General features: G+C 33.9%; 1 protein-coding gene across 2 annotated transcripts in view; it reads left to right on the forward strand.

Moving 5' to 3' along the window:
* The window catches only part of PCNX1 (pecanex 1), a 220483-nt gene that overhangs the window by 105461 nt on the left and 99172 nt on the right, over window positions 1-15850 (forward strand). Inside the window, exons 9-12 of one of the 2 annotated variants that reach the window (XM_044664916.1) lie at window positions 6745-6835; window positions 8340-8397; window positions 10179-10396; window positions 11963-12116. In XM_044664916.1, coding sequence (XP_044520851.1) covers window positions 6745-6835; window positions 8340-8397; window positions 10179-10396; window positions 11963-12116 — 521 coding nt within the window. The remainder of the gene's footprint in view (window positions 1-6744; window positions 6836-8339; window positions 8398-10178; window positions 10397-11962; window positions 12117-15850) is intronic. The other variant, XM_044664917.1, reaches the window with a different exon arrangement.

Here is a 15850-nt window from a genome sequence, read left to right on the forward strand (position 1 = left end):
TGACATGAAAGTAAGCTTTGATCTGCCTCCACCTGACTCAACAGTTCTTTCACTGAATAGTATTCCCCATCATTAAGTCTTTCAGAATTGCTGTGGAGGGAGTTTTCACACTGAAAACTGCCCATGTAAATGTAATTACAGGTTGACTCTGTATTCCTATCCGCTCCTGGAAAAACAATAAAAAAAGTAAGAAAAAATGTGGGCACTCGGACCTTATTCAACTGGTTTTGCATAATTTTAGCTCTTTAAAAATATGGGCATAGGCTGCCATCATTTAGAATCCAGCAGTTTAGACTGAAGCAATGAGAATGTGAGTTAACTTGTTACATTTAAATTGCCTTTGTAGGCCACATGTCAGTAGCAATTATTGTTTTAACTCTGTCTCCTACTTCCATTCTGACAGGCCAGAAGTGAGATTTAGTTTCATATCTGCTGCCTGAGCCCATGCTGTCCTATCTAGTACTGTTATTCTACTTTTCTCTTTTTGCTTCTAGCCATTTTTTAGGAACTGACTAAACATTCCCTGCCTACCCAGCATTTCTCCCCGTATGTCTCTTTTCCTTGCTAAACGGAATGTCACTTCTCTCCAGTAGCTTTTCTACACAGTGCCATGACTGATAGGGCTAGGGGGCCAAGGTAGGTGAGGAAGAGGAAGGAAGGTAAATCTCCCTCTTGTGTTGCAGAGGTAGAAGGGTCCAATGCCACAGCGATGCTTGCTACCTCAAAGGCCTGAAAGTGTTAAAGGTCTCCAGGGATGTATTGTCAGTTCCCCCCACTGCCACCTTTTTATCCCCTTTTATGATTATATCAACTAGTTGAAGGAGGGGCACCCTCCTTTTACATTTAAATTCCTAAGTTTTACTGCTCCTTTTATCAGTTGATTAGTACTGAAACTTCAAAGATTAAAGACTCACATAGGAACAAAATGATTTTGCATTATGCATTTTTTCTGGATGGACAATTCTTATCTAGTATGTTGTATTTTCATGTTTTAACGCCTATTTCTCCCATAATGCCAGTATATTAATGTAAAGATAACAAAAACTTATAGAGGGCAGGGATTGTTATAGTTTTTCTGTCTCCCCAGCCTGGGCCCTTAGTACTTGATTAATAAATGATATTGATTAATTTATGATATTACGAGCTGTTTTGGATTGTGCGATGGAGTTGAAGTTAGAAGGAATTAATAGTTCATATTTGAATCTTTGGCTTGGCAAGTTACTAAATCACAGCTCAGTGATAGGTGACTAGAACTCTTAGTGAAAATAATAATTTAGTGGCAAATGTAAAATATCTCCTTTTTCTTAGAACTCTTTTATTGTACTCTATGAAAAGTATTGAGGAGCCCATTGGCTGGCCTGTTGTATTAATGTCCTGCATTGGTGTATTAGTAAACTTCCTTTTAACTTTCTCTTCTGAGTTTTGCCTCTTTTTAAGTAGTTCAAAGACCCATTGCAGAATTTTCATTTTAAGAATCTGGTGAATAAGTCAGGAAACTTTTGAGGGCCCTTAGCATATGACTTATCTCTGAAGATGAGCCTATTACCATCTCTGCACCTGCCACTCAGGCTTTTCCCTGATTGTAGGGTAGGAGCAATTTTCCACCCAGTAGTTAGTTAACTATGAAGTAAGTAGAGAATTTAACTCCCCAGAACGCAGGCAGGATAAGGAGAAATATATTTTGAATGCAAACAGATTCTTTTTCATTTGTGCAAAAAAAAAAAAAAAAAGTAGCAGGTACAGAAAAGGACAGTTAGTGAGTACCTCTTTTTCAACAGTAGATTTCCCAGGAAAAGAAAAGATAAAGGGATACTAGTACCAATATAGGGTTGGCACAGAGTAAGCCTCCTGCTGCCTCCCCATTAAGCAAATTGTTAAAAGTCTAGGAAAAGGAAAAAGACTGCCAGGTGGACAAGAAATATTTGGCACAGATAGGACTCAGTAACCTATTATTTATAACTATGATAAAAAATTCAGCCAGATAAATATGGGACTTTAAATTATTATCAATTTGCACATGTTAAAACCAAACTTAGGGGGGAAAGTAGCCCAAATAGAAAGGGAAAAAAAGAGACCCTGGCATTCTTGAGAAATTGCTTTTGTAGGGAATAATCGGAAAAAGAAGTAAACATTTTGGTGGGCCTCCAGAAGGGGGCAATGCAGGTAGTGAGGTGGGTTTGATGGGACTTCAGGAGTTCTGTAGTATGCACAAGGTCTTTTTCCCTTGGAGAATTTGAGGGGGAACACTTCCACCCATAAAAGAATTGCTGTGAGACAGGCACAGAAAGGGCACTTAGAAGCATTGGACTCTCAAAACAGCTCTCCCAACTATTGGTAAATTAATGGTAAGATTCTTTTCTCATCTGCCTTCAAAACCCTTACCAGTTTGAAGGTAATAGAAAGAAAGACAAGGAAAGAAAGAAAATGTTTTTTCCTTGTTCATAGAAATTTATGGTATAAACCAGAGACTAAAATTTATAACAGAAATGTATTATCTTTACTGTAAATTTCCAAATGATGGTTTAAAGATATTTTGTAAATTTTTGCTAAAATATGTTAGTGGATTTTTGAGGTTTTCAGCAAGAATTAAGATTAAGTGCCATTGGTAGTACACATCTCTGCTTCCTGGAGGAAAATAGATTTATTTTGTTCTAATAGAAGTTGATTTCAATGACTAGAGAATAAGTATAACTGATGGTTATGCAACAGAGTTTGATTGTTAAGTAAAGTAGTAGCTAAATTACCTAATTGAAATAGGTTATGCAATTCCAGAAATAAGAATTGGCATCATATAAAGAAATCTGCACAGGAAAAAATCAGAGGGATGTTAACACTCTAGTCTAACATATGATTGAGAAATAAGATGAGAGGAATTTAAGAAAATAGTAAAAGTATAGAGAAGTAAGGAATCAGAGTGTAAATGAGAACCAGTCCATTGGGGAGGATATTAATAAAAAGAAAGAACATCTAAGTAGGTATGGATTGGAGGAGAATGGGTAGAAAGCTAAAGGAAATTGGTATCTGGTTGCACTTGACAGTATGGATGGAGGGTTGAAAATAAAGTATTTGGGGTTTTGAAAAGAAAAGATTCTATTGAGAAAAAAAGGATTTGAGAAACTTTTAGAAAAATTCTGTCAAGTTTATAATGTTGACTAAATGGAAGTTCTTAGAAATTAATTTGCAGCATGAAGTTATCTGAATAGCATAATAATTACACTGTCTTAGAGCATTCAAAAATCAAATCTCAATCCTTAGAACTGTATGAGCTACAAAGGAGTTGAGGTGGGAATGTGAGACTGCCTTGCCTCACCCACTGAGGGCTACCCAGGTTTAAAACTGCACAGAATAATAGGTACCTCCTACATGTATGCTTTATTCATTCTTGCAAAGTATCTGAGAGAAGCTAGTTGTGTAGTAGATGGACCTGGAGTCAGGAAGATCTGAGTTCAAATATGACCTCAGGCACATATTAACTGTGTGACCTTAGGCAAGTCACTTGCTCCTGTTTGCCTCAGTTTCTTCATTTGTAAAATGATCTGGAGAAGGACATGGCAAACCACATCTTTGCTAAGAAAACCTTATATAGCCATGGTCACAGAGAGTCAGGCATAACTGTAACAATGGGACAACAACAGTGTCTGAACACAGAGGAATGAGACGTGTTCTCCTGTTAGGATAATTGTGGTAAACCAAAACTTAATGCAAAATACATTTGCTCTTTGGTATTAAGGCAATATGTTTAAAAAATTTGGTCAGGAAAACCTAAGTTTTCTCCATGACCTTGATGATAGGTAAACTCCACTCTCAAATTAGTGAATGGTGAGTCTTAAACCTTGTTAAATATAGGGAAGTTAATACAAATTGTCTCCTCCTGGGATACATGAAATTATGAGTCTGCTTAACTAAGTTTGTTTCACTTTTAGGATGTTGAAGGAAACATGAGATTATAATTTTTGTAATACTCCTAGCCACATTACCCTAGTTTCCTGTTGTAAATTTAAGTTCACTAGCCACAAATGCTTGCTCAAACTGATTTTGCATAAGCAGCAGAGAATAGGAGATAGGTGAGTAGAGAGGAACAATATAGATATGATTATTATGATGCTGCACCATGAGTATGGTTAGCACCTAAGGTACAGGATATTGTGTAAATCAGTCTCAGAGTTATTCCAAAGTGACTCCATATTTTAGCATTGCTTGTCTCTTGGGAGGTTGGTCCTGTGGTGCAGGGCATGTGTCCTTACTCTGTCTCCTTGGGGCTAATCCTGTCTCTTCATAATGAGTTTGTGACAACAGCTGCTACCACATGTTCACTTATCCCGTCTCCTCATTTGAAATGTGGGCCCATCAAAATCTTTTAGGGAGGAGCTGAGGAGGCATCAATGCCACTTCCTCATGATTGGGTGATCCTATTAGATACCTTTGCCATTACTTGGAACACTCTTAACTCCTCTAGAAAAGTGGTGCTTTGAATCCCAGGTGGGCCCATAGTTGGATCCACTACTAAGGTCTACTTTGGTGTGTTAAATCAACTCCTTTTTGTCTTAGAAAAGAAGACTATTGAGGAATATTAAATGATTCTCATCACATAATCCCAGTATTCATAATACTGTGGAGTTGTTAAATATTCAAATAATTGTTTTTATTCTTATGTTATAAGGGATACCATTGAAATATAAACTTACTATATGCCAGAGCCTCAAGCATAGTAAAAGTACTAAAGAAAAAAGGTTTCAAAATAACCATGGTTTTAAAAAGTCTCTTTAATTTTTTTAACCGTTTCTTCTTCTGTCTTAGTATCAGTTGTAAGAGAGAAGAGCAGCAAGGGCTAGGCAAGCAGAGTTAAGTGACTTGTTCAGAGTCACACAGCTAGGGAAGTGTCTGAGGACAGTTTTGAATCCAAGTCCTCCTGACTTTAGGTCTTTAAGTCTCTTTAATAATCTTAATTGCTACGGAAAAGAGAAAAGATTCGAACTTGAGTTTTTAACTTCCCTTACACATCTGTCTCAACAATCACAAGTACTAAAATAAAAATCCATTAACACCCTAGCCTTTCTTTTTTTTTAATTACTTTTATTTTGTTAACCATTTCCCCAATACATTTTTTACTTGTATTTTTTTTTATTTTTTTATTTTTATTATTTTTATTTTTTTTAAATAAACATTTATTAATAATCATTTTTAACATGGTTACATGATTCATGCTCCTACTTTCCCCTTCACCCCCCGCTCTCCCCCCACCCATGGCCAACGCACATTTCCACTGGTTTTATCACCTAGCCTTTCTTTTGACTTTCAACCAAAGAATCCCAGAGATTATGTTTGGAAACTGAGGGAAGAACTAGGAGTATGTGTATTTTGCCTCCTTTTCTTACTTTTCTTTTTCTTATTTGCTGGGTTTGAAGGATTTCTTTGTGTATTCAGGTTGGAGCAGAGGCATCTTGCTTGACTTAGTGGATAGAAAATTGGTCTTAGAATCAAGAAGATTTGAAGTGTAAGTTCAGTCTCTTGCCCTTATTGGCTACTTTACCCAGGGCTAGTTGCTTAACCTCTCTGTGACTCAAACCACTCTTTAAGACTCCATATTGCTAAACCCTTTCTGATCTGTATTTGTAAGGGCAGTTGGCTTTTGGGGGAATTCCCTTTACTAGTGAATTCACACATTTGGAGAAAAACAAATGCTAACAACTAAGTATCTTTTGAGCACATGGAAATCCTTCAGACTTATTTATTATTTGTTTTTACTTAAATTTTCCTAATCAAAAAAAAAATTGATGTCCCATTAAATTCATTGTAATAGGTTTTTAATATTTAATCTACTTAGGACAATTGTAATTAAATTTTTTTTCTTTGTACATTTTGTTGCATATTTGGAGTTAGGCAATGTAATGATGAATAGTTGTTATTGCTACATTTTCTTAAATTTCTAATTACAGGACTTATAGATTAGAAAATTACTGCACTATTAATTTAAATCCAGAATTAATGTTGATTTTAGTATCATTGATGTTAGCATAATTCATTGGTGTTTTGGCGAACTGTTTCTTCTTACAAAACTAAGAAAATTGCAATTGCAATCAATGAAGTTATTTGGGAATTTTCTTATTTTGTATTAATCTTAAAACAGCTTTGTAATGTAATTGCTTTTTTTAACTTTATTGGCAAATTAGTTTGTAAAGAATATTAAAATCATTTTATTCTATTTAGATTTGTTGTACTGGGGGGCAGCTGGGTAGCTCAGTGGATTGAGAGCCAGGCCTAAAGACGGGAGGTCCTAGGTTCAAATCTGGCCTCAGACACTTCCCAGCTGTGTGACCCTGGGCAAGTCACTTGACCCCCATTGCCTACCCTTACCACTCTTCCACCTATAAGTCAATACACAGAAGTTAAGGGTTTAAAAAAAATTAAAAAAAAAATAAAAATAGATTTGTTGTACTGGGTTTAGTAGGTCAAAATTAGAGATTAAGTATATTTTAGGAACAATTGCAAAACTGACAGTATGTTAACTTTGATTCCATTTTAATTCCTTATATATTTAAGTTCTCACTTATGTAATATTTCATTTCCATTATACCGTGTTAAATTTTGCATGCAGTGAAATAGTTGACCTATAGAATTAATTGTATATTTTATAAATATTTAACAATATGTAAGCTATAAGGCAAATAGGTTTGAGTTACACCAGTATTCTAATGGACCTTTTTCTTCACCCTTTCCTCTCCCCCTCCTTTTTTTTTTTGGTAGGCAAGTTTTCTTCCACACTTTATGAGACTGGTGGTTGTGACATGTCACTTGTGAATTTTGAACCAGCAGCAAGAAGAGCATCCAACATCTGGTGTGTGCAAATTCAAGTTAATAATACTTGTTTTTTCCTTTTTTAACCAAATGCTTTGAATTAAAGTTTCTGAACCTTCAGCCATAAGTATGGTTATAAAAGCCTTTATATTTATGCAGATTTAATTTATTTGTCAGAACTCATTTTCTAAAGAGTTTTTAGCTAGAAACACTTAAATTAGACCTAGGATGGAGGGACAACTTTCAGTAGGGAAGATCAGAGAAGGCTTCTTAGAGGAAGGTGATAAATGGAAAAGGGACATCCAAGCTGAATTTTGTATTGAGAGAAGGATTTCAACAGTTGGAAATGGGTTTAAATCGAATTCCAGGTGTTCTGGATAGCAATCTTTTTTCTGCAAGTCAATATCACTCAGTTTTAAAATCACTGCAAAGTTTGTATATATTTCTGCCTCCTCAATGGCCATTTCCCTAGTGAAATGCAGCTGCCATTTAAATTATTTTGCTCATATTTGAAATAAGGATGTTATTAAATGATTGCAAGATTATATTGAAGTTCTAAGATGTTTTCTGTTGAACTTCATTTTAATTATCATTTCATTTCATTTCAAAGTTGTACATCATTGAAGGGTGTGTGTTTTTAAAATAAGTTACTAGAAGGATAATAAACAATATAAGTATAATTAAACCATTTGACATTTTTGTAGTACTCTTTAAGTGCTGTGCATACATTATTTCATTTGAGCCTTTAAATAACCCTATGGAATAGATTGAAGAAGTTTTATTTCTGTTTTACAGAGAGGAAACAGATTCAGAGGGATTTAGCCATTTTATCATGATGGTATATGAGAAGCCAGAGTCAAACTCAGGTCTCTTCTGATTCTAAATCCAAATCTATTCATTATACCAATCTGCTGCTTCAGAGGCATCATAGTATAATAGAAGAGCACTGAGTTTAGAATTAGAGGACCTAGTACAGCTGGCTGTGCCGCAGCTTGAGAAAAGTCCCTTACCCTCCATGGGCCTCAGTTTCCACAATTATAAAATGAAATAATAGAACACTAACAGCCCTATAATTCTAGTGTATTGTGCCTGATGGGTATAATATGAGGAAATACTATCATCTCTAAACTTAAAAAAAAAAAAAAAGCAAATTCCAATGTCCCCTCTGCCAAAAAGAATAAACATTGAAACTGTTTTTTGACTCAGTATCTTTTCTAGCTGACCTAGTAGTATATTATTATTAACAAAACTTTTGATTAAACCTGCTTTATGTATAAATTCAGAGTACAGAGGAAATGGAAATAATCATCCTAACAGGATTGAAAGAAAAAAATTGTTCCTTAAAAGTTGGAATTGTTTAGACATTTGAAATGTGAAAATAGTTGTACTTATGGAAGTTTACTTTGAATCATATATTTATTTATGAAATTGACTGTTTTTGAACTTAAAATGGAAAAAATCACTATATAAACATACATCTCATTTTGATAGAATTGCTTACAAAAACTATTTTCATTCTAAAATGTGTCTTTATTTTGTTTTAGTGACACGGACTCTCATGTATCCAGTTCTACCTCAGTTCGATTTTATCCCCATGATGTGGTAGGTTTCATATTTGTGTTTTCAAGTTGATGCAGCTTTAAGGTTTGGCAAAATACAGGTGGATTAATAAAAATACAGTTGTAATTTTCTTATTTCTCATTTGTTCTTATAATATTATTTTATAAAGTTAACTTTATAAGTTACTTTTATTTGTAGAACAATAAAAGCTAAAGGTTAGTTTGGGGATTTGTAAACATATTCTTTCTCCAAATTAAATTTCTGATATATATAGTAAAATTGTAATTGTGCAAGTGCACAAATGAGATTTGTGTAGCATGATGTTAGAAGAATTATAATATTTTATTGAATTGTAATAATTAAATTAATAATTAAGTTTAGAAGACTTTTAGTCAACAATATTAAAATAAAATGACAAAACCACTCTACTGACAAGAAAACTTCCTAGACAGCATTGGTATCCTATGGTCCATGGGGTCACAAAGATTAGACACAACTGAATAATAGCAGCAACAGCAGCAGCAACAAGGAAACCATACTTTGGCTTTGTGAGGTTAAAAAAAAAAGTAATAAATCACACCTCCTTAACTCTCAGATAAAATCTAGTTGGCAATTACAAATTCACATTAAATCTTAATGAAGTAACAGATTCAAGCTAATATAGTTCTAGCTATTGTATAATTAGAATATAAGCTCTTTGTATTTCTGGTGCCTAGCACACTGCTTGGTGAATAGCCTAAGAAAATGATTGGTTGCTTTATAGTTACTGAAGGAACATTAAATAGTGGGATGATAGAATGGAATGGGGTTGATTGGTGCTAATGATAGAAGAGGTGAGCTTTGAGCAAGATCTTAAAGAACTTGAAATATATAGATTAGGAGAGATGAGAGGGAAGAGCATTTCAGGGAGAAGGAATACATTTATGAATGCATATAAGAATAAGTAACAGCTATAGAAAGAAAAGATATTTGACCAAATTAGAGGCTCAGAGTTGATGTTGAGAGGTGCATAGAGTTTCAATGTTTTCTTATAATAATTTTCTGAAAACCCGTGAGGCAAAAGGGTAAAAAATGATTTTTAATCTTCCATATAAATTTGGTTATATATAAATCCTTTTTTGCCACAAGGTGGCACTTTTATGTGTTGCTTTGGCAAAACCCTAAGTTTATAGACAACCTAAATTTATAGACAAAATTCTAAGTTTATAGATTGATATAGAGTAGAGATGAGGAAGTCTGGGAAATAAATAGTCTATAGCAACAAGAAATTAAACATAGGTTTTTGTTTGTTTTCTAAGTAACAGTTGATGGGTGGATAACTTAAATGCAGTGTTGTGAAGAAATGAGGTCAAACCATTGAAATTTAGCCCCAAAATTGAGATTTCATATGAAAAATGACAGTTACATGCAAAAAAATGCTATAGCTTTATTATTAGTGACCATGAGTTTAAGGAAGGAGAATTTTTAAGATACTATAGTGATTTTGTAGTGGTTTTAGTGAACACAGAAGTTTAGTGGAAATGCACAAATGAAACAGAAAAAATGTTCATTTTCAAATCTCTTTTAAGTCTTATAATCCTGTACTATGAAACCATTTCATGTTTTCTTCCTTCTGGGTTTCACATCCTTGAGTTACTAACAGTAAACATCATAACCCAAAGATGGCAGTAATTACTTGAGAATGAAAATGAATGAAACTGGATAATTCTGGTTTATCCAGTTTCATTAAGTGGGATAGTCAGCTCTTGAATAATGAGTTTTAGTTATTCATAATTTCTCTTCATAGTAACTGATTCATAGTTTAGATGCTAACATTCTTTTAGCTCTCTCTTCCCCAGATTCGGTTGAATAGACTTTTGACCATTGATCCAGATTTGTTGGAGCAACAAGATATAGATTTAAGTCCTGATCTTCAGGAACATATGCAACCACAAGAAGAAGCCGCCCAAAAAGTAAAACACTATTATCGCTTTTGGATTCTGCCTCAACTCTGGATTGGCATTAACTTTGATAGACTTACTCTTTTAGCCCTGTTTGATAGGTGAGAATATGTTGATATTTGTAAATTTTACTTATTTTTGCCCTTTGATTATAATAAAAATAGAGGCTCCCTTTGGTTACAAATAAAACTTTTGTTATGGAAACCAGGAACATTCTAATAAAATCCCCTCCTTCAGGGGAGGGACTGTTTCATTTTTGTCTGTTTTCAGTGATTCAAACAATGTCTGACACATTTCAGGCATTTAGTAAATGATTGATATGATGTTTTGCAGTAGTTTGGGGTTCATATCCTGGATTTATTACTTAGTTACCTCAGGGACCTTAGGTAAATCTTGTAACTTCCCTAAATCTTGGGTTCTTATCTATAAAATGAGAGGACTGAGCTAGATGTTTACTAAAGTCGAGTCCATCTCTAAATCTTATGCTTATCATGTATAAAAGAATCATTGGGAATGTTTTCATCACATTCAAATGATGTTATTTGTGGCTTCCCATTCCAAATTTTTCATCCATTTAAAAATTGTCCTATAACTGTTATAAATAGGTAAGATTAGAAGAGATAAACCATAATTTCAACTACTGCTTGCTTCTTCATAAGTGAATACTTTATATGAAGTTGTATAATTAAATGTTTCTCCTTAGCACCAGTCTAAGAGAATACACAAAATAGAACAAATAGGATGGAATCTTCCCCACTCCTACATGTTGAGCTTGCACAAAATGCCCTCTTGAACCAAAGTAGAATGATTAGAGGGCCTCACATCTATTGTTTGTAGCTAAAGTAAAATCAATACAGACTATAAGGATTCAAATTTTGAACTTATTATTGAATATTCTGTGAATGTCTTTTAACTCTTTCATTAAAAAAAATAACCAAGTATAATACCATCAGAGTCTTTCTAAACCTTTCTCATGCCTTGGCTATCATTATTACTATATCCATTATATTTTATTATAATATCTTATATTATTATAATGTCTATCATAATTGTTTTATTACAATGAAAATTATTTTCAATATTCTGTTAAGTAATATTTCAATAATTTCTATGTAATGTAATGAAACTAGGTTGTACTCTAAATTGAATCAAGATAAAAAAAAGATGCTTGGTATTTATAGCAAGAATCAGACTTAATTTTATGGAATGAAATTTGTAATATATCACTGTGTTCAGTCTTCTAATCAAATACGTTTAAGGATTTAGTGTTTAAATTTAATCTCTTGATAACCTACTTAGTATTTTTAGCCCTCTAAGGAGGCTATTTTGATAAATAATATAGTGATTTCCCCCAAAAAACTTTAGCATTTCAACCAAAATAAAAGTAACTTTTATTTGTTATAAAGATATGAACTTTATATTAAACAGTTAATATTTCTGTATAGCATGTTCTATTTAGATTAATGTAACATATACTAACTTTATTCTTACTAGTTTCTTAAAAAGTGGAAGGTAATCCAGGAGGTGTTTAATTTATACAGAGCTCCAGAAAAATATCCCTAACTAAATATTACAGCTTTATATTAATAACTTTTCTTCTCCCTGTCTAGTTTCTAGATCTTATTCATCTATTTTGTTCACTGTATAAATTTCTCTTTTTTTAAAAGGAATCGTGAGATACTAGAAAATGTGTTAGCTGTCATCCTGGCTATTCTTGTTGCTTTTTTGGGATCTGTCCTTCTTATACAAGGCTTCTTCAGGGATATCTGGGTCTTCCAGTTCTGCCTGGTGATAGCCAGTTGTCAGTACTCACTACTTAAGGTATCCATTTTTTTCCATTTTTTAATGCTACAGAAGATAAGTAGAGTAAAAAGCTGTACGTTTAACTGAAAATCTTACAATGAAATGCTGACTTTTGGACTTAGCCTAGTTCGATATGTGAGTTGCATTGGGCAGTGGAGAGTGGCTATGATTTGGAGAAGTCAAAAACCTTTAAATTTTAATGTGCTGTACTTCTTAAAATGCTGTTTTCTAGAAGAGAACAGAAAAAAACACAAGAATTTTTTTGCACATAGGTTAAAAATTACAATATGGTTATTTTATGATCCTAGCTTACTTTTCTCTTCCAAGTAATATTTCATATTCTGGGGCATGTTTTCACCAGTTGGGGACCTGTTAGCTAAAACTGAACCCATGAGTTTGTCTTGTAGAAGAAATACTACCCTATATTTTAACACAAGTCTTCCAGAAATAAATTTACTATTTAACTTATTCTAAGCATCTCTGCTTGAAGAGAGAGAAATCTAACACAGAGATCTCTCTTGCCTTCAAAAAGTTCTCTGACCAAGCATTTTTCTAGTTAAAATGCTTAGGGTTCAAAAACAAAGATTTAGTCAAGATGAAAGTATAGATTTTAGGTGAACAGTTTTGATTTGTCAAACAAAACAATAATTTCCTGTATACACTAAAGAATCATTTTGCTAAAACTTTAACCCCTCTTTCCCCATTTTCAAAGATTCTTCTTTCAACTTGATTGAATTCAAAATAACTCTTTTGATTGAATTAATAAAAGATACATCTTGTTTTTTGTTTGATCATTAACCTATTAAGTTTCTGGGAAACATTTTTTCCTAGGCTGATCAGCCTTTAGAAAATTTTAGAAAGAGGCTAATTGTAATAAGAATGTTGTAAAAAGATCTTAGTGGAAGACATTGTCTCCTTAGTATTTAGTAAGTACAGATATGGTGTTCTAGTCAGATGAAACCAAGAGTTATGTATAAAATCACTAAGAAAATGACTTCTTCAAAAAGAGTTCTTAGTAGACATATAATTGCTGTATTGCCAGAGGCGAAACACAGAAGTAGAACTTTTTGCTCCTTGGTAGTGTGTAACACCCCCCTGCCCTCTTAATAACCAGTGGAGAGAATTGATCAATTCCATCCCTCTGAGAAGTGGCAGGCAATTTCATTAACCCTCAGTTGTATAAAGAAAAACTTTAAAGGATTGTAGTTCGAGGGCATTACTGGAGTGAAGCCACAAGAAGAAGAGGTAGCAAAATCTTCTGGATTGATGACCTAGTTTCCTCCTTTTAACTCTCAAGAACAAATGTGTTTTTTTAAGCCACATAGAAGGCCTTAAAATTTATTAGTCATTAATTGAGATAAATAATAATTATGTTAGAGGACTAACCAGTGAGCACATTACTTAAGAGCATGCGCAGAGAACTTCTAATGCAGTTCCCAAAGGGATTTTAGAGCATGTGAAGACATTTCTTTAATTGCGCCATCTGATGACCACATAATAAAAAGGAACCTTTTTTAACTGGATGAGTAGGAAGTGAAGGGGAAGGCATTCAGAAAGCTCTAGATCACCAGAATCTTGTCCTTTGTGTGATTTCTTTTTGCCTGTCTGCATTCCAATGAGAGAAGAGAAATAATTTTTTAAAGGAGCCCTCCCTATCTGTGAGTGTGGGTCTCAGGTCTGCTTCAGCATTTAGTCTTTTGTTTTAGGTAAGGGCTATTGGAAGCTCATAGTGAGCCATTTGAGGTTCAAGAGTGGAGTCCATGCAGGATTTTGTCCAAATGTATGGGGAAACTAGTATAGCTCTCCCTTGAACCTTCTCTACCCCTCTCCTCACTCTGTTCTCCACACCTTATGCCTCTTGTTATGGACCTCTTACCCCGTAATTTTTTTTCCTCTAATTTTAGAAATCTTATAGTTGGGGAGCAGCTGGGAACTCAGTGGATTGAGAATCAGGCCTAGAGACGGGAGGTCCTAGGTTCAAATCCGGCCTCAGACACTTGCCAGCTGTGTGACCCTGGGCAAGTCTCTTGACCCGCATTGCCCACCCTTACCACTCTTCCACCTAGGAGCCAATACACAGAAGTTAAGGGTTAAAAAAAAAAAAAGAAAGAAAGAAATCTTATAGTTGCTTGAAGATTTATCTAGGACTACTTCCTCAACTACTTCAGGGCTTAATGGTCTTAATATTTTATTAATTTCTTTAGCTTTCTAATCTGAGTCTAGCATCTAATTACTTTATAGTCTATATATTGTCTCTCTAACTAAATTCATTGTGTCCTATATGTTCTTTGATGTTTGTCATAGATCTTTGTACTCAGTATCTGGGGATATCTACACTGAGTAGGATATTGAGCTGTGAATGTGATGGAGGGCAGACCCCAAGTATGTTCCTATATTTTGTGGCTTAAAATATCTCTCCCTGGCCAGTAATCTTCTTTGTTGTTTCCTTCATTCAAATCCTAAATTCCTTGAGAATAAGGACTGTTTTTGATTTTGTATTTCAAATTCTAGTGTTAGGCACAATCCTTGATCCTGAGGCTCAACAAATGCTTTTTTATTCATCTGTTATATGAGTGAATAGAAGGGAATCCGAATTCATATGCTTAGTGTTGGTTCCATTTTCGATTTGAGTAGAGTAGATTTTAAGCACTTTAAAAACATGATTGCTAATTGGTAAAATTTGTGAATTGAAGCATTTTATCTAATGTAGAACAGCCATCCTTTCCCCATTTTTTAGATGAGGAAATTGCAATTGATACTGGCAGGATGATTTGCCTAAGATCAAAAAATTATTTATTTAGGACTGAAACTTAGGTTTTCTCATTCTAATTTTCATGTTCCTTTTTCGCCATTTATTCATTTATTAAGCAAATATTTGTTAAATATTCTTTAAATGAAAGGAATACCTAGTTGCCATAGAGAACTTTAAATCTAAAAATATGCAACCTTTGCCTTCAAAGACCTTGCAGTTGAGTATAAAGGACAGATTTTTTTTTCTAGATAGGTATGTTTTTAAAAAACTTGTACTAGGTAGTGAGTAATGGGCTCACAAGTGAAGGCAATCAGAGAAGAAATATCCTTGTAGAGGAGGTGCTCTTTAAGCTGAGCTTGGAAGGAAGCTAGAGACTCTAAGGGAATAAGGTCAAAAGGAGTTATTCCAGGTATTGGGGGAGTGGGGGATAGTATATACAAAGGTGTGGAATTGGGAAATTGAATGGCATTTGTGAGAAATAGCATTAGGTCAGAGTGACTGGATAGAGAGTGTATGGAGCAGAATGATGTATATACATTATCAAATATGAAAGAATTCCCTCTGTATCCTGTTATCCTTCATTATAGTTATGTTTTGAAGGAGCATAAAACAAAGGTCTGGTAGGAAACAGAGAATGCTAGTTTGGAGCTGTACAAAGAGTTTGGGGCTAGAGTGGGAATATGTGGGAATTAACATCAAACTGCAAGTGATAGTTGAGGAGTTGAATATTGATATGAGAAATTGACAAATCTTAATAATAACTAATGTTTATGTTGTACTTTAACATTTGCACTGACAATGCTATTGTTCTATATTGTATATCCAGTCTAATATTTATGAAGTGCTATATCTGCTAATCTATATCTGCTAGTGATTATCTCCATTTTACAAATGAGGAAATTGAATTTGAGGTAGTTAAGTGACTTACCCAGAGTCACATAGCTAAGTAAGTTTATGAAGCAAAATTTGAACTCGTATCTTTCTGACTCCGTGTCCATTA

The sequence above is a fragment of the Gracilinanus agilis genome, chromosome 2 (assembly GCF_016433145.1).
Source record: "Gracilinanus agilis isolate LMUSP501 chromosome 2, AgileGrace, whole genome shotgun sequence".
In the NCBI taxonomy this organism is placed as follows: Eukaryota; Metazoa; Chordata; class Mammalia; order Didelphimorphia; family Didelphidae; genus Gracilinanus; species Gracilinanus agilis.